Here is a 21,928-nt window from a genome sequence, read left to right on the forward strand (position 1 = left end):
CACAGGAAGTTCTAACAAATGTTTCAGAATAAAAGCCTATTTAGAAAATGGAGGGATTCTCTCAGCCGAGGTTATAAGGGGCTTTTAATTTGAAACAAGTGTTGAGTTTGAAATGACGGTGTGATATGTTAACTTTACAAAGACAACGGAGCGGATAAAAAGTAAATATATAAACACACAGAGGATTAATAAATAACGGAGCGTCTATAATGTAGTTTGTTTCAAATGAAGCTGGGAGCCTCTGCAGTTGTGGTGAGTAAAAGCCCCGCCGCTATTTGTTAATGTTATTACTTTATGTCCAACCCTGAGGATGTACCATTGTTTGCTAGATTGATGCTAATGACAGTAACGTTAACTCAGCGGGTTGACAAAGTGCCTCTGCTGTTTCACACCATCATTTCCCCCTTTTACTCTGTGTGGTAACATCCCTAGAGGAAATATTAAAAACGCTGGGGTGTTGTTATCATACAGTTGTCTACGGCAGCAGATCGTTCTGTGTTTCTACTGGTCAAAGTGACGGCTGTGATGGGAGAATTGGATCTCAGTGAAGGGCAAGTGGTCCATAACTTTAATTTTAAGGACAAAAAAATGTAGGCTAAGCGCCCTGTGGTCCATTGCCCAATAGGAAATGTAGAATACTCACTTAAGAGTGCTTGAGTTACTTTTCTCAGGGGGATTTTTTTTTTTTTCAAGGGCACAGGGCCAAATGAGGAGGGCATGAGAGCCATGGCCCTCGTGGCCCTCGTGAAATTCCTGCTCTGCTTGTGACTGAAGGTGTGTTTTGCATTTGTAATGTCAAGTGAAAAGGGTTAAATGAAGTTTGTCTACTGCTGGTTTCATGCAAAAGCAAAACTCTTTCAGTTAATTTTGTTGTCAAGCTGCTGTGGCCTGTGTTTTGTCATTCGAGGAGGTACAGGTGGTTATTTGTTTGTGAATATGATTACCTGCCGTTTTTGCAGCAAAACAGTACATTGACATTAACGTCAGCCACCGTCGTTAGCAGCCGCTTTATGACGAGAGCATCGTAAAAGCACTGAGGTTTTTTTTTATGTTAAACTGCTTTATTCAGTGTTTCCGTGCAATACAAATAATTGACTCTTCTTCTCCATGTGCAATATTCTTGTTTTGATTGATTTTATCTATTTATTTATTTATCTATGTATGTATGATCTGAGATGAGATATGTGAATCTGGCACCTAACAGAGCAGCACTTTTAAATTCCGTTGTGTTGTTCTCAATATAATGACAATAAAGGCACTTTGACTTTTGACTTTGACTTTACCATTTAAAATCAGCAGGTCCGTTTGAGACTTCCGCGGATAATTCGGCTCCCATTAAAAACCTCCTGAATGTAAGAATCTTAAGTTATCAGATAAAAACAAAAGTGAGCACACATTAGCAAGTGCTATACTAATAGTCCATCTCTGACATGCCTAACAGCGTCAGAGAAACACTGATTCGTAAGTGAAACTGCTATGTTCAGTGTTTTCAATCGCCTGGCCTGTTTGTTTTGGAGAGGAAGAGACCTCTTCAGAAAATTTGGCTCCTGGTAAAAACCTCCTGAATAATGAACGTTAGGAAGTCTCACCTGCAGAAGTGTCAGCTGGTTGCAATCTGCAGTCCTCACTGCTAGACAGCACTAAATCCCCCTAAATCTTACACACTGGACATTTAAACCAAAGACATTTTAACCAATGATGTTTAAAATAAATGAAATATTTCCCAATATCTAGTGTCCTCTACTATCTGCTGTTGCTTTATTTTGACAGGGTGGCCGTTGGTCCTTAAAAAGTGTTTAAATGTATTAAATACACATTTACTAATGAAAGGTCTTACAAAGTAGTAAATTGTCTTATATTCAAATCAGATAGGTCTTAAATGTTTTTTAGTCAGGAGGAGGCACTACAGGAAACATCAGTTTAACAGGAGGGAAGCACTGTTTGGCAGGGGAACAGACTTCGACACAACACCTTTGCGTGCCCTATTGTTGCCCCCCCCCACACACACATTTAGATTGAACAACAAGTCTGTGTTGTTAAACTATCTATCAATCAATATTTATTTGTCACATAGAATCATACAATACACAACTCCAGTGAAATGTGATCCCTTCAGCTCCTTTAACTTGTGCACTGTGAGGGGCCGTAGACATGCAGAGTGGTGGTGCCCCGAGATAAACAGAGCTTAACTTGCTGTTTATTTTTGACTGACATTAATATGTTTACTTGGAGAGAGTATAATTTCACTTTTGATGTCCATTACCTGTTTGGTCTTGAGTTTCATTTAAAGTGGTATTAACAAAGTGCCGCTTTGACACAGTCGACCAAAACATATTATTAGACCGACTGTAAACCGAGTGGGACTTTCTGGCACAGTACAGAGCTGGTCTAACTCCTCCTGAAAGGAAAGGGACTACTTTGTTTCTATAGGTTTCTAATTATACATCTGAGCATACAAAAATGATATATGGAGTTCCCCAAGGCTCTATATCGGGGCCACTTGTGTTTAACATCCTCATGCTTCCATTGGCTCAGATTATGGAAAACAATAAAATAGGTTACCGTAATTATGCAGATGACAAACAAATTTTAATAACCATATCACCAGGGGACCATGGTGCAAGACGAGCTGTGACTAAGTGCATGAAACAAATTAACAATCTGATGTGTCAAAATTTTCTTCAATTAAACTAGTTTAACAAAACAAGCTAGAAATCTTGGTGTAGTCATGGACTCAGACCTGACTTTTAATAGCCACATTAATACGACAATTACAAAGTCAGCCTCCTTACACTTTCAGAACACTGAAAGAATTAAAATTACTCAGCAGGATTTTGAAAACGTGTTGATGCATTTGTCTTCAGTAGACTACGATGTCTTTACAGTTCTCCCTAAAAAAAATAATCAGACAGCTGCAGCTGATTCAGAATGCTGCTGCTCAAGTCCTCACAAAGACTTATCACGTAACTCCAGTTCTGAGGCCTTTACATTGGCAATTTAAAAATACTACTGTTGGTTTATAAAGCACTGAATGGCTTAGAGTCCAAACATCGTTTAGTTTTTATTCACCACATATCTGGGGGGAAAAAACCAAGATAACTGCAGGTCTGCTGCAACTCTAAGATTTTTTAATCACTTTATTAATCAATTAATTTACCTTTTTTTAATGTGTTTCTTTTGCATTTTGTCTTGATGCTTATGATGTTTTATGTAGAGCACTTTGAATTTCCTTGTTGCTGAAATGTGCTATATAAATAAACTTGTCTCACCTTGCCTTAAAAAGTCTTTAATTTAAAGCTATAGTGCGTAACTTCTGTCACCTCCCAGTGGATAATGCGTTATTACAACTAATAAGCCGGCAGCACTTCCATGTACACAGAGTAACACTCACCAGTCGCCACACACCGTACACAGAGTAATACTTGCCTTTGTGGTAGGATCCACTTCTGAACCATGTCTCGGCCGCTTCTCCGCCATGTTGCTTTCTCTTTCTACCTGCGCTCTACCTCTATATGACACTCTCCGCTCTTCCTCCCCCTCCCTTCTTGTTGTGAGGAAGCATTTCCTGTGCGCCAGCGCGGGAATGTCGCCAGTCAACACACATACTAACAATGATATATATTGAAAAATACCGTGAGATGTTAGAGGAACCGATCGGCTTAATCAGCATTGCGTCATCTCCTCTAGTAGTGGCTTGGGTGAAACGGACATTTACGGACCTGTAGAAGTTACGCACTATAGCTTTAACTTGTTTATACCTGTAGATACCCTGATTGATCTCAAGACAAGGCAGCTCTTTAACATTTTTACATGACCCCAACAGTAAAATGTGACCACACACACACACAAAATCACACTTGTAATTGTAGACACAAATACACACACCTATCTACGACATGTGTGTATCTGACACCTCAACAAACATACACACACTGCTGAATCCTAAACACACCCCATATAAAGTCCGAGATTTACTGGAGCCCTTTTGTTGGTGTCCATGTCTCAATGCATTAACTAAGGTAAGTACCATCTGCTGCACACTGTAGTCAAATATCCAAGAATGTCACATTAAGTATTCCAAACTCTGACACTGAAATGTCGTTGTCAGTTAATTCATTTTCCTTTAACTGTAAAACTGATACTGTTTTTCATCAGGCAGTCACCAGCTCTGTTGTTGGTTACATTTACATAGGTCTGTTTGTGATGACTTTTTAAAAATGGATTGTTATAGTTAATTAATTTTTCCTGTTGCACTTTTTTTTTTTTTTTTCAAATTCCTCATTCACATTTGTAGGACACCATTCTGACTGTTGGAAGAGACAATGACAAATTCTTTGCAAATTATATAACTCTGTTTATATCTACCGAGAACAAGTTCAAAAATCCCGCATTGATAAAACTCACAACAAAAGATCGAAATTAATGATAAACTTCTTTCATCATCTTTTATTCTTTTTTCCATTATCACACTTTTATTCCATTAGTGTTAATGCATTAATGTCAATTCCGGTGAGTAAAATATTGATTTTTATATTTTAGACTGATGCTTTGATCTTCTGCCTGAGGTGAGTTATTCTGTCTCTCATGCTGTTAATCATAAAATATCTGTGTGCAGAATTAATCTTCTCTGACATGAACTCACCACACAGTTTCTCCAGATGATTAAGTTGATTAAAAAACACAAGATGTGGTATCAATGGAAGATGTTAAGACTATTTTCAAAGCCTGTTATTTTTTACAGTCTATGTGCAACATTACTCGTTTCACATTTATCATTATTCAGTGCAGGAAGAGCTGGGGGAAATATTCAGATGGTTTACTTAGGTCAAAGTACTAACACCACACTGTACAAATACTCTGTTAGAAGTAGAAGTCCTGCACTGGAAATGTTGCTCAAGTAAAAGTAAGTATAATAATAAAAAAGTACTTAAGTATTAAGAGTAAAAGTACTCAATGCAGAAAAGTATCTCCTGTGACTCTTACGTTATCATATATTACGCTACATCATTAGATGATTATGATTCATGCTTTTTAGTCAATCTGAAAATAGGATTTTACTGTTGTTGGCTGAGGTGGAGCTCATTTTTAAATATCAAATATTGATTATTGTAATTATGGATTCATCCGCTGATTTTTTCCTCCATTAATCAACTGATTGGTTTGTAAAAATTCAGGAAATAATGAGAAATGACATAACAATGACCCGGAGCCAAACATTACAACTTCACAATAATTTTTTTGTCCGACCAACAGTCCAAACCTCAACATTATTACTAATATATTACAATTATTAACATTATTCAACAGAAAAGCAACAAATCTTCACAACCATGAAATTGTTATAAATGATAAATGATTTTAAACATAAAATAGTTGCCAGTTAATTTTCTGTCAACCAACTAATTGATTAATGGACTAATCATTATAACTAAATATCATATTTTATAAACTCTTTGAATGTTTTCTGCAAGAATTTTTTTTGTACAGTAACTAAAGATAACAGATAAATGTAGTGGAGTAAAAAGTACCATTTTCCCTTCTAATTGAAGTATAAAGCACTATGAAAAGAAAAAACTGAGAAAAGATGAGAGGCTTTGATGGTTAGTTAGAGAGTAAGTTATCTTCTACCTTCTGCTTACAAGTGGTGAATTTACAGCTCACAGCAACTTAATATGATACAGTCTCTGGCTTTTGTTTGATATCAAGTGTTTGCAAAAAATATTGTTGCACATTTTCATTCTGTCGTCAGGTGAAACTACTACTGCTCAGGGAGAATCACCACAATTGTAAGATTTTTTACTTTTCACTCTTTTACTCACAGATTGTTTTTCCTGAATGTGTAATATTTCCAGGCAAATGACCTACATATGTCTGCTATCAAAAACCACTTGAAGTTTTTTGACAGAGAAAACAAGTCGTGAGGAATTAAACAAATCTTCACAACCATGAAATTGTTATAAATGACAAATGATTTTAAACATAAAATAGTTACCAGTTAATTTTCTGTCAACCAACTAATTGATTAATGGACTAATCATTATAACTAAATATCATATTTTATAAACTCTTTGAATGTTTTCTGAAAAAAAAAAAAAAAAAGTAAAGTAACTAAAGATAACAGATAAATGTAGTGGAGTAAAAAGTACCATTTTCCCTTCTAATTGTAGTATAAAGCAGTATGAAAAGAAAAAACTGAGAAAAGATGAGAGGCTTTGATGGTCAGGCTTAGACAGTGAATTAGTTAGAGAGTAAATTTTCACAGCAACTTAATATGATACAGTCTCTGGCTTTTGTTTGATATCAAGTGTTTGCCAAAAATATTGTTGCACATTTTCATTTTGTCGTCAGGTGAAACTACTACTGCTCAGGGAGAATCACCACAATTGTAAGATTTTTTACTTTTCACTCTTTTACTCACAGATTGTTTTACCTGAATGTGTAATATTTCCAGGCAAATGACCTACATATGTCTGCTATCAAAAACCACTTGAAGTTTTTTTGGAGTGCTAGAAAAAGTCGTGAGGAATTAGACCAAAAGTGGATGCTGTCCAATGTTACAAATAAAGTGCATGTGAGTCTTAATTGTAAGAGTGTCAGTTATGTTTGTAACACAGCTTAAAAAAAATTTCATTGGATGTGTTGACATTGGAGTGATTACTGACACCACTTGGTTGTCTGTAACAGAAACTTAACCTAAACATAACTCTTTAGGTGTTGACTTCAGCTGCTTCCTCTATTCAAAAGCATTTGTCTTATGTTCTGTTAGGTTAAACTTTGGCTTTCAAGAGATGAATGAGTCATCTGCCAATGTGACAGGTCGGTATGCAGACTCCTTCTCTAAAGCTGTGACCAAGAATGTGATTGTTGTGGTTCTCGGGATCTCCATCAACTACATCAATGCGAGCCTCATTCACACCTTCTGCAAACACCAGGTCTGATATTCCCTTAATGCCATGCTACCAGCGATAAGTAATTTCTTTTAGATTTGAGGTAGAAAATAATATTTACATCATCATCAGCTCTACAGGAACCACAGAAGACTAAAACTGTGGATGTAGGATTTGTGACATCACCCGGTCTGCCTGTTGGACCTGGAAGTGCATTGATGAAAGCTAACTAGCCATCCTTAAGCATTTAAACAAAAACGCATACAGTTAAACATTAGGGATGATTCTCAACAAGTACAAATAGAACAAAGTTCAAGTAGAGCTACAGTCCGTCACTGAGTGGAGTCACATTGCAATATCAAAGTATATTCAACACAGAAAGCAGCACGTCTTTCATCCAAAACATTCACTCTTTGACCTTTGTAGTGGTGACAATAAGATAAGAGAGAGATAAGATACACCTTTATTGATCCATAATTGAGAAATTTCAGTGTTACAGCAGTCAAGGAGAAAGAGTCAGATCAAAAGATTTCAAAATTAAACTTAAAAAACTTAAATAACTAGGCATGCAAAGAAGTACAAAAATACAAGAGACGGCGATAAATAACAAAAACAGGTATATAACCAATGTAACCCTTGTCTACATATAGAAAACTATGCAGAGGAATGTTGAGCTCTGTGGCAGGTAGGCTTGTCACGATACCAGAATTTCAGTAGTCGATACCAATACCAGTGCGGCAGCACACGTGTATTCACACCAAAACTGAACAGACGTGTCGCGCAGCGGCCGCTGCTGTCCCGTCAAAATACAAACCACACCCGAACAGTTGGTGGCGGTAGTGCACCGTGTTTGCAAATCTCCAATAAACCCCAAAGAAGAAGTGAGTTTGGACCCAAAACCCAGGGTGGACAGGTTCACGCGCCAGTGATTATTCCAACACTTGGAGAATCAATATTTGGCACTACAAATGGGTAAGTACATAAAACATGTGCCTGTCAGGTCTCACTTGGTTAAGGGGGAGATGTCTACGGTGGCCGAGAGAGGTCACAACACATGCAAACTTTTTTGTTGAATACCACGACCATTCGCTCACGACAAGCGCAAAATATCGCCGTCTCTTCTATTTTCGAGCTTGCTCGCGAAAGCAGTGTGACTTGAGGAACGCGTAGAACAAGTGCGGTGTGAATGCTCTTTCCTGTTAACATGATCACCGAAATGAAAACGCGAGTAAACAGCAACCGTTCACGAGCGCTACACGAACGCATCGCTTGCGGTGTAAATGAGGCCTAACCCTAACCCTCTCCACACACGACTCCTACTATCTGACTTTTGGACAAGCCCAGGTGTTGTGTCTCCAGCAGCACTTGTAAAAGCCATTGTTTCTAGCAAAGATGGTTCACGACACCGACTGACGTGCGTATACTGCCCCCGTCAGTTCCGACAGGAATCGACACAGCCCGCTGAGGGCAAAGTTGTATCCGGTACTTACGGTACCGAAAAAACAGGTACCGACATATGGGTTCTCATGACAACCCTAGAGGCAGGAAAGAACGCTTTCTTGGACACACAACGCCACCAGGTAGAGTGCACTGTGGTGAATTAATTAACCTAGAAATAACACGCAGATTTGTCTATTTCCCATCGACCAATTATTTGGTTGACGAGTAGGTAGAATTTCCATTGACCAAGATTTTCCGCAGTTGGTTTTAGAGATCACAGAGCACATTTGCCACACAGTCACTGTGTCCTTCTTGTACCTGCTCATAAATTTAAGTTTGTGACCATTAGTTTCGAGCCCTGCTTTTTAGCCTGTGCAAAGTTGATATGACACAACAGAAAAACATCAGCCATTGCCATCGGTGAATTCCATCTTATTTGCTGATAGGTCGATGGCAGTTACCAAGACGAATATCAGCGGATATTGCCAATGTTCAGCCGATAAATCTGTGCATCCCTATTTCAAATCATGTGCAGCATGGTGCAGCATGGGAAACAGTCACAATTTTTTCCAGTCTGTCTAAATAAGTGAATAAAATTTGTCGCTAGTCGTTTCATTAGAAATAACTTCAACTGCTGAAAAGTCATAAACGAGGGGAGGTGAAAAGAGTCCGTATTTGATGACCTGGGAATGAGAATAGGCTGCAGCTGCTGTGACAATAGTTAGTTACCGTCACAGTTACTGTGCAGCTGTGTGCACAACGTGAAAAATCCTGTGGCGCATGCATGTAAATTTGATCAGCACAGGATCTGCTATATCGGAGACTGACTGGCTCTTCATCAGTCATGGCCAATCAAGCTTTAAACTGGACAATTCCAGTCACCAGCCAACCACTGGGTACACCTCTAGTTGTGACAGCAGCTGGAAAGTCTTTCCGCACAAAAAGTGAATGAGACTCATCTGTGGCATTTGTCTCCTTGATCTGGGACACTGTTTGTCTGCTGACAAGTTAGCCAGCCCTGCAAAGCCAGTTAAAATACTGAGATCTCAAAGCTTGGCAATAGGTGGAAAAGTCAACATCCAGATAATGTGTCCAGATATAAATCACGTTAATACCAACCATAAATGGGCCAAAAGTTACCACGAACATCAATGTAATATTTGATGAGGTCAACCCTGAAACAATCTCCCCTCTGTTTTTAAACCTTTCCTACCCTTGCAAATACTGTGGTTCCACCCATCCAGGTATTCTACATGAATCCACGCTACATCCTTTTTATTCACCTGGTGGTCAACGACATGATCCAAGTGATACTGACTGTCATCCTGTTTGTCATCAGCTATACCATCTACAAAATAAATGTCTCCATCTGCTGCATCTTCATCCTGATTGCTCTTTTCACCACTGAAAACACCCCTCTGAACCTGGCCTGCATGGCGGTGGAGTGCTACATCGCCATCTGTCTCCCCCTTCGCCACGTGCAGCTCTGTACAGTCAAGAGAACCTTGATGCTGATTGGTTTAATCTGGGCTACTAGCACGTTGTCTGTTATCTCTGATCTCTTCATCACTTTGGCCACAGAGCCACTGGACTTCTTTCTCTCCAGAGTCTTCTGCCTCAGACAAACTGTCTTTCCAAATCCCCTCATCATCAAGAAGAGAGATATCACATATTCAGTGTTTCTAGTTCTGGTTTGGGTCACTATCGTTTACACTTACTTCAGAATTCTGTTCACTGCACAAACAGCTGGCAAAGATGCTAAAAAAGCCAGAAACACAATCATCCTCCATGGGTTTCAGCTGCTGCTTTGTATGATGACATATGTGGCCCCCCAGTTATTAACTGTCCTGAGGGGATGGTTCCCGAAGAATTACAATGACTACCTCTTCGCTTACTATATTATTGTACAGGTCCTGCCTCGATCCATCAGTCCAATCATCTATGGCATACGAGACAAAACTTTCAGGAATTATTTGAAAAGGTATCTGTGTAGAGTCAGTATACAGTAAAACTTCACTGAGAAGGTCTCTTCAATTAAAGTGAAAGAAAAAGGAAACAACACGACTTCAGGCTTTACTCTCTTCCAATCTTTCCTCCCAAGTAACACGTAGACAGTGTAAAACACATAGCTGTTACACATCTGTGTAATTAAATACTTATAAAACTACATGTGCGAGATCCAGATATCAGTGAAGTCAAGTTACATTTATTGTTCATCAAGTGTTGGCCACTTCACTATACAAGACAGAAAATATCATTGGTCAAAATTGAGTGATGACATAAATTCCTTGCAAACAGAAGTAGTGAAAGACTTACGATCGTATCGTACAAGAATGGGATGTACGGATGTATAAACAACCCAAAAACATAATGCCTCTGGCCATGGCTATTGCCAGCGCAAAGGCATAGAAAAATACATGAACTTTCTTGGAAACAAACATAACATGCGCCACTCTTCCCCCTTCCCACCTCTAAAGAAATTTGATCTCCTTTATGGCGCATGCTCGGCTCACAGCATGTCAGGCTCTAGTGGCTCCAATAATGTATTTATAAACATAATATTGTGTTAATCACATTGTCATATGGCTTATTATTAATTATTATTATTAATGCAATACAAGTTAGATTTAGCACCATGATGCTGTCAGCACAGACTGCTGATGTAGGCTACTTTTTCATTTGCCAGAATGTGTCACAATGACAAACTCCAGTTAAGTCAATTTTCTTAAAATCAAATCGGTTTGAGTTCATACACCAGACCAGGAAAACCAGGAATCGACCCAACTCTAATGTGGCAAACACTATCACGTACTGCTCTGCCCCTGTAATTCACTTGACTTCCTCAACTGCAGTTATTAGGTTATATGGTTTAGGGCTGGGCGGCATGACAAAATTTTCCTATCACGTTTTGTTTTTTTGTTTTTTTTTTAAATCACATCAGTTTTACGGTATTTGACGGGATTTTGCTCAGGTTCTGCCCACTTGACATGCTGCTGTGTTGTGGCCCATTCAAGTGCTGGAATTTGTTATTTACGTGACAATAACTGAACACAACACAGGCTCCGCTCCATAACAGTAGTAGTGCCATGCTCGGTTATAACTGTCTCGAACTCGGGTCGGCTTCTGTCAGGAAAATGTGGCCCGAGCCGTGCTCTAGTGTGCTCACCTGTGTGTGTGTGTGTGTGTGTGTGTGTGTGTGTGTGTGTGTGTGTGTGTGTGTGTGTGTGTGTGTGTGTGTGTGAGCGTGCGCATCGGGGCGAAACTCTGCCATGCCCAATACAGAGAGCAGAGGATAATTGACCTATGGCTAAGTCCCACCCTCAAACGCGATGAGCCAATCACAGTGCGTATAGCCATTCCCATACACTCAGACATTCTCTGCCTGGGCGTCCATTGAAATGCATTACAGAAAGTCAGTTTCGTTCGGTTTTATGAGCTTTTTCTGAGATTTGAAGTTTAAAAATGGTCAAACGGTGTGCATGGGGTACATGCAACTCTGACACAAGGTATCCTGAGAGGCTGGGCGACGAGGTGTATTTTTTACACTTTAAACCACATCTCAACCGAGAAAAGTGTCTCCTTTGGATAAAGTTGTGTGGTAACGTTAGACCACAACATCAACTCAACGTGAATAAGATTAACAATGATGTCTACATCTGTTCTAAGGTAAGTCAACATTGTGTTTGAGGCAACATATTGTCACTTTGCTGGAAAGAAATATAAAGTTATCTTTAACATCTCTAGCTAACGTTAGCTAAAGTTAGCCTAACGTTAGCTCCTAGCTGCGTTGTTCATCATGTCACCTTGTTTGCTGGGAGTTCATTAGCCTATTTTGTTCTAGTTTTGTACTTTGGTGATCGTACATCATTGTTAGCTGTTGTCCAAAGGGCTCTAGTTAAGCTAACGTTAACTTCTGGAGCTTAGCTTCATTAACTTATCTGTAATGGCAGAGATAACAAAGGTTGGCAAACGTTATGCTGAATGATTCAGTGTAAATACTGTAGCACCAAACTAACGGAGAGACACTCTTGGTAAAGATGGTAAAAAGGCCGTTATCCTTTTCTCATATTCTGGGCCAAAAACCTTAACTTCAGTGGCACTTTAACTTGTTGTCTTTGATGGCGACGGCAACGAGATGCGGTTCACAAGCGTACACTGTGACCTGTAAATTTTGGCTTGTAATTTAAGCTTTTCATCGACCTTCTCAACAATAAAATGATTAATATATCCCTCCAATGCGTAGGTTAGGCCCTTTTGGTTTCTTCTCAATGACATCTGATCGTTATGTCTCCAAAAAACATCAATTGCCTGCTGCGAAATGCCGTGTACTGTGACACCTGCCATAGCGCCGGTCACTGAATGTTGATAGTTTGTCCGAGTGAGTGGAGGGGGGCGTGGCTTAGCTATAGGTCAACTGTAAACAGCGGTGCGCCGCTGCTAGCTGCATATAGGGGAAACACTGCTCCTTTTGGTATGAGTTCTTCTGGGTCATCGTGTTCTTCTTCAGCAACGTGTACAGTTGCTTCGCTTTCAGGACTCTCTCCAGCAGCTATTCTCGCCTCTAAACTTTCCTCTATGCTCTCACTCTAACTGGCTCTAGCTCGCCTGTGGTGTGCAGTGGTGAAATGGGTCCCCACTGAAATACTTTCCCGCCACGCACCTTCCGGACGTTGTTTGGGCTATTCCCCGGTATTGTGGTAGGCTATATGAAAAATTCATATCATAATGAAAATAAATACCGGTTTTCGGTACGAACCAGTATACCGCCCAGCCCTAATATGGTTTAGTCTAAGTTGTATACTCATGTGTGATCCTCTGATGTTGCAATCGTTCCTGTTCTGTTGCAGAGATCAAAAATAATGGAAATGACAGGATGATGGCAGAGTTAAAAGTGATGGGTTGTTTCAAAACAGCAAATTGTTTTCTGCAGCAAGGAGTTTTTATTTTGTAATAGAAAAGATGTTCTTTGAGCTCATCAAGTTGCAAAATCATCTAATGTCGTCCATTGTGGTAAACTGTATACACATATTAAAAGTAATAAACATACTAAATACTAGGCTTGATCTAAAATACAAACCACACATGCACGTAGTGTGGGTGTGTTTCAGGTCAGAAGCGTGCACATGAACCTGCTGTATAAATAAAACTATCCTGCAGTAGCTCTATCATATGAAGGCAGATTCATCTCCAGATCATAACTCACAAAGGTCAGTACTGATTTGTTTGCTTCACTTAACTTCTTCCAGAAAATCAGATTGTTTTAGCATGCACAGTTGTGAGAATGTTTGTTTTTAATGCTATATGTTACATAAACATATTTCATAAAACAGTGATACATGCAGTATTTTACCATCATATATTGTATGTTTTTTCCTTTTGAAGTTTATCTGCTGCTGACATGAATTTCACACCAGGGGAAAGCAACATGACAGGAGCTGTGAATTACAGGGACACATTTGTTATGGCTGTCTGCAAGAATGTGATCGTTGTTGTCCTTGGCATCTCAATCAACTACATCAATGCCACAATGGTCCACACATTCAACAAGCATCATGTATGTAAAATATTGTTCCTGCTTAGGGGAAAGTTAATTACTTAAACAAAAGAAAGAAATATTAGTGTATAGTGTTTATGAAGCTTTCTTTAATTTTTTTATACCTGCTCCTCTTCCACACAGTTGGTTTTAAAGCTTATATAAATGTGTTCTTCTTATTCTAGTTTTTTTAAAAATAGTTTTTGCATCACCAATTCATTTTCTAGCTCATGTAACCTGCCTTACAGTATGCATCTTTTTCTCCTACCGACTGGCTTAAATGTGTAAATGTGCATGTCTACTTGGACATAAAATAAATATTTTCATACTTGACTACCAAAGGCACTAAACATCAATTTAGTGGACATATAGCTTTGTTTGAACCCACACTCACTTGTCTAGTTGTATAACAGAGAGCGAAGTTACAAAAGTAAAGTCACCTTTTTTACATTTTGGCTTCCTCATCTAGTGACTCTGTGCATAAAGTCTGCATGCAAGGATGATAAAATATCACCCGCATGACAAGACCTCTAGTATCTAGTTGCTTGCTTAATACAGGAATGTAAGAATGTATTTTTTCCACATTAATGCAATTACATATCATGTTACAGACAATTAATCCAACCATAAATAATTCTGTCACTACATTTAATAGCACGATCACAGTGGTTTAAAGCAGTGGTTGCTAATCTTTCTCCTTAAGGGACCCCTTTTCTATTATTGAGTAAACTGATGACCCCAACTATGTGAAATATTTTGTGGGTATTTCATATTATATTCAATGTATAACAACAGTACAGGACACCTGATAAATGGTACAATCAGCCCAATTAATAAACATTATTATCATTTTTATTTTGTTTACATACATTTTTTAACAAATTCAGTGTTTTCTTCTCTCACTGGTGCTGGACCATGGCTTTATTAGCTCTCTGATTGTTTTAACTGTGTTCTACTTTAACGCAGATCAAGGCTGTTTAGCAGTAAGTGAAGGATCTATGAATACAGCTTTCAAGTCCATTCTCATTGAGGGCGAATATCCGCGTGGATTATTCTCGCGGAAAAATATAAAAGCTGATTTCATGGGTTCTTATGGAAGTTTGCACTCCGGGGCGGAACTTTCGTACAGTGAAAAAAGTTTCCGCCCAGACTTTGACCCCCGTGGAATTCGCCAGCGGAACTACACAGCTGGGCCAATGAGATTGTTTGTTTATAGTGACATTGCGCAGACCCGGAAGAGTCCAAAATCCAGTCAGGCAGGACAGTATGAGAGAAAGGTTGATAAAACTTGTTTCACAGCACCCCGTCCTTTTTGATAAAAGACGGGATGATTTTATGAACAACGAATTAAAGGACAACGTCTGGCAGTCCATTGTCCACCTTGGTGGCTGCGGTAAGAGTGGTAAGTGCTAAAGAAAATTGATGTTGACGCTTGTTAAACATTAGCTTGCTAGCTCGCTGCTGCTGCTGCTACTCTCTTCCATGTTCACCCACACCCGTTCACACTGCGCAGACTTGGAACACAACAATGCGAAATTCCACATCGCGTCTGACCGAGCCTGTGTGTATGGTTTAAACGCGGAAAAGCGCTGCACGAATATTCCGCAAATCCGTCCCGCATTTCCGCATCACAGCAGTGAGAATGAACCTTTAGTTTAGGTCTTCACTGTACCCTTGTCCTGTGAAATTTTTTTAGTTTATATCTTAAATAACTGAAACTTTACAAATAAAAATCATATATTATCATTATTACTATTATTATTATTATTATTATTATTATTATTATTATTAATAATAATAATAATAATTCTTATTTATTATTATTAATAATAACAATAAACTTTGTTTTCTTCGCAGATAAATAAAATGCTGAGATACAGGCCAACTGTATACCCCTGGATTGGGAACCAGTGGTTTAAAGGAACAATTCACCCCTAAATCACAAACAAATATTTTTCCTCTTTCCTGTGGTGTTTTTTATTAATTGAGATTGTTTTGGTGTGATGATGTTGGAGTGTCGGGAGATATCAGCCGTAGAGATGTCTGCCTTCTCTCCAATGTAAGAGCAATGCCTTTCTCTAGAAATGATTTTTGGAAAGAGACATTGCTGTATTTTCTTGGTGCTTCAAGCACCACAAGCCTTGTGCTATCTATCTACTTCCATTATACTGGAGTGAGTGCAGACATCTCTATGACACCGATATCTCTAACACTCGGCAACTCAAACCAAAACAATCTAAATTGATAAATAGCACTATAGGTAAGAGGAAAAATATTTGTTTTTGATTTTAGAGTGAACTATCCCTTTAAGATAAATGTGAATGACACATAAGTTGTACAAAACAAACACTGATGGTAGACAAGACGCTGAAGTCAATTAACAAAGGAGAGAAATACAAGTAATTACTGTTAAAAAATATTTGTGTTGGTGTAAGAACATTCTTTTGATTAATGTGTCTGCAAAAAGATGTGTAATACACTTAAATCTAACCCTCGATTCTGCCCATTATTTCAGATATTTAAGATGAACCCTCGCTTTATCCTTTTCATCCACCTGGTGATCAACAACATCATCCAGCTGACAACCAGCATTAGCCTCTTCATCTTCACCTACACCTTCCACACCATCTACGTCTCCCTGTGCTGCCTCTTTATATTGCCGGCAATCTTTACCACTCAAAACACCCCTCTGAACTTGGCCTTTATGGCAGCAGAGTGCTACATTGCTGTCTGCATTCCTCTCCGCCACAGCTCCATATGTACAGTGAAAAGGACATATATTGTAATAGCAATAGTCTGGACAATGAGTTCACTGTCTGTCCTGCCAGATGTCTTCATCCTTTTGGCCACTGAACCTCCAGAGTTCTTAAATTCAAGAGTGTTCTGCGCAAGGGATACCGTGTTTAGGAGCACCTACAGTTTAAAGAAGAGGGATGCTTCCCACATATTGTTTCTGGTAGTGGTCTGGCTCACTTTGTTCTACACTTACTTCAGAATTTTGTTTGTGGCCAGAGCTGCTGATTCAGACGCCAAAAAGGCAAAAAACACAATCATCCTTCATGGCTTTCAGGTGCTGTTGTGTATGATGGTCTATGTGCAACCTATGTTAAGGCAAATGCTCATATACTTGTTCCCAGGAGGTGTAGCAGCCATTAACTTTGTTGTCTTTATCATAAACCAAATCCTCCCTCGCTTTGTTAGTCCTATTGTCTATGGGTTACGAGACAAGACTTTCAGGAAGTACATTAAAAAGTATCTGTGTACAGTGAACAGCCATCCAAAGATGCCACATCACAAAAACTAATGTTTCTCCTCGTGCTGTTGGTGAGTGAAAGTCAGACTTTTGTTGTATCCACATTAAAAAATGTATGACACAGATTTTTTTTTTTTTTAAACAAAATGAAGAATGTGGTTGCATCATACAAACGAGGAGATTATTTGCAGATTATTAGATCTTGAATACAGAGCACTAACATTATAAAACTAGTAGTACCACCTCACAGACGTGTGACTCCTTAAACCAGTCAGGCTGCAGTTGCAGTTCACATCCACATCTGTCAACACTCACATGGAGCCAAGACAATTGACAATTCTTCAAATGTGGATGTTGCTGCACTGACGCAACAAATTCTAAATTAACGAATTCAGTAACTGACTATATGTCTCCCGCCCTCTGTTCCTGAGATATGGTGTTGTATAATGGCCAGAAATGTGGTTTGGATGAACATTATAATGTCACAGGGAAGGTGACGTAAAATGTTATCACTTCATTGTTGTATTTTATTAAACATTCATGGAAAATTTTGTCATAATTAGCATGGCTCACGATTTGACTCTGAAGCAGAGGGCAACGATTCCATTATTACATCATTAGCAATGCATCTCTATGCTTCAAATTTTTTTTAATTCTATACATGATTTATTTCTCCTCACTGTGTGACTTTTAAAACGTGGTTAAGGTATCTGTAATGACCCATAATTAAATTAAAAGATTAATTTACTTGCACACAGTTTGGCTCTTGTCAAAGTCCCTTTTCCCTTCAGCTTTACAGGAGCCAAAATGCTTCTTTACTCAAGTCTTTAAACTGGGGGCGCAGTCAGATTGCATCATTGGTTAGTCTACAGTTTCTCACACCAACCCACTGTGGGATATTTATGCCAGCGTATTATCCAGTGTTTGCATACTTTAATATTTCACTGAGCAAGATTTCTGAGCTAGTTAACAATTAGCCATAACAAACACAAGGTTTGAGCACATGGTGATTCAAAAGTGTACCAAGTATCTGAACACCCTGGGCCAGAGAATGTTGATCAACTTTGTGGTTATATCATTAGATCTGCGGCCGTATGTCTTGGACACTCTGGGTAAGGAGAGAAGCCTGGGAGGCTGTTGGCCAGACCTGGTTAAACCCATGTGTAATAGAGTGAATTCAAAAAGTCTGCCAGGTCTTCAACTTCTACCTGCCGAAGAATTTCTGGTGCACCCCAGGGGAGGATGGGCACATGGAATCTGAGTGGACCATGTTCAAAACTTCCACTGTGGAGACAGCTTTTTGGAGTTGCTGTTGGAAAGTTGTCAGTGCCTGCAGGCAACTTAACAACCCACTAGTGGACAGCAGAGGTGAAGGAGGCCTTCAAACTGAAGAACCAGGCCTCGGGCTTGGTTGGCCCAGGGGTCTCATGAATAGACAGACAGGTTATCGGGGAGCCAGACGGGCTGCAGCCGTGACAGTCACAAAAGCAAAAGCCAGTTACGGGCGGGGATCGGGGAGGCTTTGGAGAAGGACTTCTGGCTGACTTCAAGAAGAGCGCACATACCGTGGGACAACTCAGCATGAGCAAAGCGCTGCTCTGAGAGTCCAACAGCTCTCACTGATTAACACTACAACATATTTCAACAAACATGCAATTAATGGCAACAAAGGACATGGGGAAATAACTGCAAGTCACAAACAATTGCTGCAAGATGGTTTGTTTACACATCAAAACATAGGCCTGTGTTGTTCTCATTCCATATATCAATGTTGATAAACGTTTTATTGAATAAAAATAACCATTACCATTGATCCATTGATCTGATTTATTGGTCTCAGCATGGCCTCATGCAAAATAGCGCTTACTGCCTATACAATGGGGCAACTTTGTGGCCATGCTTCTCCAGTTCACATCTATTCATATCTATGTGCACTTTGCATCCCTCTCTTTTTGTTTTGGCAATAATATCGTGTATTGTTTTTTTTAAAGATATATCATGTGTAGGAAATTTCAATATTGCCCAACTCTAATGTTCAAACAAGTTTTGTTCTTGTTTGACTGACAGGTCATCGTCCAGTCACCTTACATTCTCTGACATGATGCAGGTCTCATGCATCATCCTGCTCCATATAAAGCCATCAAACAGATTTCAGTCTCATTTCATGACTGATGAAAGTGGACACTGGAATAAATTGTCCAAGGTAGGAAAGACTGTGACGCTATCACACTGTATTACTGCAGCATTATATTACAATGTTTGTTTGTGTTTTACAGTATTGCAATTCTTTTGAATGGTATGGGCATATGCTGAAGCACAGCAATTTCTTTTCTAACTAAACTGAGCAAATCTTCAGTGCAATTTAATACATGGTAAAAACAATGCGTTTTAAAAACTGGAAAACAGTTCATCTGAAAAGAAAAAATATTTAATATCTATATATTTAAAAGTGATCAATCAGCATAATCTTGTATTGATATTTATTTATGTAGCATCTGTTGATCTTACTTTGAACTTGTTAGAAAATGGTGTATATATAAAAGCAACTAACATTTTCCTTTTCTCTTTCACATAAATGATCTCTTGCGTGTTGGGAAAGTGTGACAGTCTCATTATGAGATAATCTACTCTGCTTATATTTCCTCTTTCAAAGTAAAGTATATCATTGTCGTTGTAAAACATTTAAATATTACAGTCTCATTTTATGACTGATGAAAGTGGACACTGGAGTAAACTATCCAAGGTAGGAAAGACCCTGATGCTATCACACTGTGTTACTGCATTATTATAATATGATATGTGTGTGTTGTTTTTTACAGTATGGCAATCCTTTTGAACTACATGGGCATATGCTGAGCCCCAGTGATCACTTTTCTCCTAAATTGAGCATATCTTCAAAATTGTTTAACTATATGGTAAAGAGGAAGTGTATGAACAAGTGGAAAACACTTCATCTGGAAAAAACAAAAAACTTTAATTCCTAAATTTTTTTAAAGTGATCATTTGGCATAACCTTATATTAATATTTATTTATCTGGCATTTGTTGATCTTTTTTTAACCTTTTAAAAAAGGGGTGTATATAGAAAAGCAAATAATATTTTCCTTTTTCTTTCACTGAGACAGTTAGAACATTAGATAGTCTCTTTCTGAAACTACTATGCCTAAATCTATATTGCCACTCTCTGTTTTTAAGTAAAGCATGTTATCAGTGCTGTAAAACATTTAGGGCCCACGCAAAAATTAGCAACGTATATAGACGAATGCTTTCTCCAGAGAAAGTACAGATGAGTTCATGGTTGTATATTTACTTTATTCTCTGTGCATAATTCCTTGAATTGTTACCCATGGTATTCCTGCAATCATGGGAAAACTCTGAAAATAGAAAACAAATAAATAAAATTTAAAATTGCAGTAATGCCATATTAAAAACATTTTAAATCTTTGTCTGTAACAGAGGCCGACAGGCTGCTCATCACATCAATGAATTCCTCATCTCATGGCTATAACGTGTCGACTGGTCTGAGCTATCGAGACGCCTACAGCACAGCTGTAGCCAAAAATGTGATTGTTGTGGCTCTTGGCCTCATCATCAACTATATCAATGGTACTCTGATTCACACCTTCAGAAAACACCAGGTCAGACTTCTTCATTATTTTTGTTGTTATTAATATCATAATCATTATTGCTGCAACCTCTGTTGGACTGATTTGTATATTTTGTTATAACACTTTATTTACTGTTTATTATTTACTATACTGTAGTCATACTATAACATATTATATTATCTTATGTTAATATGTTATGTTTTATCACATTATTTACTTTATTAAATTTTTTTACTAAAAGAACACTTCACTCCACAAATGACCATTTGCATAACAGGTACTCAACCAATAACACATTGAATTTTTTGGGGGGAAAAGTAATAAAAAATAAACTTTTTCTTGCATGGCTGCATGAACAAAAATCCATAAACACAGAAAATTCTTGATGAACTGAAGTCATAGGTGTCCGTGTTTAACCGTAGCAAAACTATATCAAAACATCCCATTACAGACTCTCAAACAACTCATGCAGTATCATCCAAGTCTCCTTTATCAGGTCGTATGCTCAGTACTTCACAAACTGACAGCCGTTTCTGACGGGGAACTGAACTAAAGGTGAAACTTATCTATGCTCTCTTCAAAGGCAGACTCCACTGAAAAGGGAAAGTAATTTGACCTCACTGAACACAGAGCTGTTGGTTCACCACTGCTTCAGTTGGNTATGCTCAGTACTTCACAAACTGACAGCCGTTTCTGACGGGGAACTGAACTAAAGGTGAAACTTATCTATGCTCTCTTCAAAGGCAGACTCCACTGAAAAGGGAAAGTAATTTGACCTCACTGAACACAGAGCTGTTGGTTCACCACTGCTTCAGTTGGTAGTCAGTTTGTTATTGTGTGACGTTGGTGAAACTGAACCAGAGTTGTTTTAGATCTGTACTTTATTTCTTTCTTTATTTTTTTTTAAAAGTCAGTTTCGTTTCAGTTGGTTTTCTTCATGAGTTTGCTTGGTTCAGTCGTCATTGTTTAAAAATGTTTAGTTCAGGGTTTTGTTTTGTTTTCAAAATTAGTTTTCTTTATTAAAGTATGGGGGTCTTTCTCAGAGGTAAGATTTAAGAAGTTAAGAACAGTTACAAACACAACACTTTTTGAAGGCAATTGACTCACAGTCATGTAGACATCCCAGTCTCAGTAAACATTTGCACCCATGTGGCCTCACGCTCGTTGTGTGGACAAATTTCACCAAATTGACAAAGACTAAAACTACA

The 21,928-nt window shown here is 38.5% G+C and overlaps 3 protein-coding genes across 4 annotated transcripts in view; all 3 read left to right on the forward strand.

The window, feature by feature from the left end:
* Nucleotides 1-6,788: 6,788 nt before the first annotated feature.
* Nucleotides 6,789-10,336, forward strand: LOC126385707 (odorant receptor 131-2-like). Its single transcript, XM_050037588.1, has 2 exons — nt 6,789-6,932; nt 9,572-10,336. Exons 1-2 carry the CDS (start codon nt 6,789-6,791, stop codon nt 10,334-10,336), a joined length of 909 nt encoding a protein of 302 aa, XP_049893545.1.
* A 3,389-nt stretch (nt 10,337-13,725) lies between these two features.
* On the forward strand, nt 13,726-18,874 carry LOC126385704 (odorant receptor 131-2-like). 2 transcript variants are annotated; one of them, XM_050037583.1, is made up of 2 exons: nt 13,726-13,881; nt 16,376-18,874. In XM_050037583.1, the coding sequence occupies exons 1-2, from the start codon at nt 13,726-13,728 to the stop codon at nt 17,162-17,164; spliced, it is 945 nt and encodes a 314-aa protein (XP_049893540.1). In that variant the 3' UTR covers nt 17,165-18,874. The 2 variants fall into 2 exon arrangements, with proteins under 2 accessions (XP_049893540.1, XP_049893541.1); XM_050037584.1 differs by lacking the exon at nt 13,726-13,881 and adding an exon at nt 15,101-15,262.
* A 1,720-nt stretch (nt 18,875-20,594) lies between these two features.
* LOC126385703 (odorant receptor 131-2-like) overlaps nt 20,595-21,928 on the forward strand; it is a 5,488-nt gene continuing 4,154 nt past the window's right edge. The window contains exon 1 of the mRNA XM_050037582.1: nt 20,595-20,750. Within this exon, the coding sequence (XP_049893539.1) occupies nt 20,595-20,750 (156 nt within the window). The remainder of the gene's footprint in view (nt 20,751-21,928) is intronic.

The sequence above is a fragment of the Epinephelus moara genome, chromosome 24 (genome assembly GCF_006386435.1).
Source record: "Epinephelus moara isolate mb chromosome 24, YSFRI_EMoa_1.0, whole genome shotgun sequence".
In the NCBI taxonomy this organism is placed as follows: Eukaryota; Metazoa; Chordata; class Actinopteri; order Perciformes; family Serranidae; genus Epinephelus; species Epinephelus moara.

Excerpts from the sequence above, each read along its gene's own strand:
- LOC126385707 (XM_050037588.1), top strand. The coding sequence starts at position 6,789 with ATGAATGAGTCATCTGCCAATGTGACAGGTCGGTATGCAGACTCCTTC. Across the intron at positions 6,933-9,571 it reads ACACCTTCTGCAAACACCAG|GTATTCTACATGAATCCACG; the intron begins GTCTGATATTCC and ends CCACCCATCCAG.
- LOC126385704 (XM_050037583.1), top strand. The coding sequence starts at position 13,726 with ATGAATTTCACACCAGGGGAAAGCAACATGACAGGAGCTGTGAATTAC. Across the intron at positions 13,882-16,375 it reads ACACATTCAACAAGCATCAT|ATATTTAAGATGAACCCTCG; the intron begins GTATGTAAAATA and ends CCATTATTTCAG.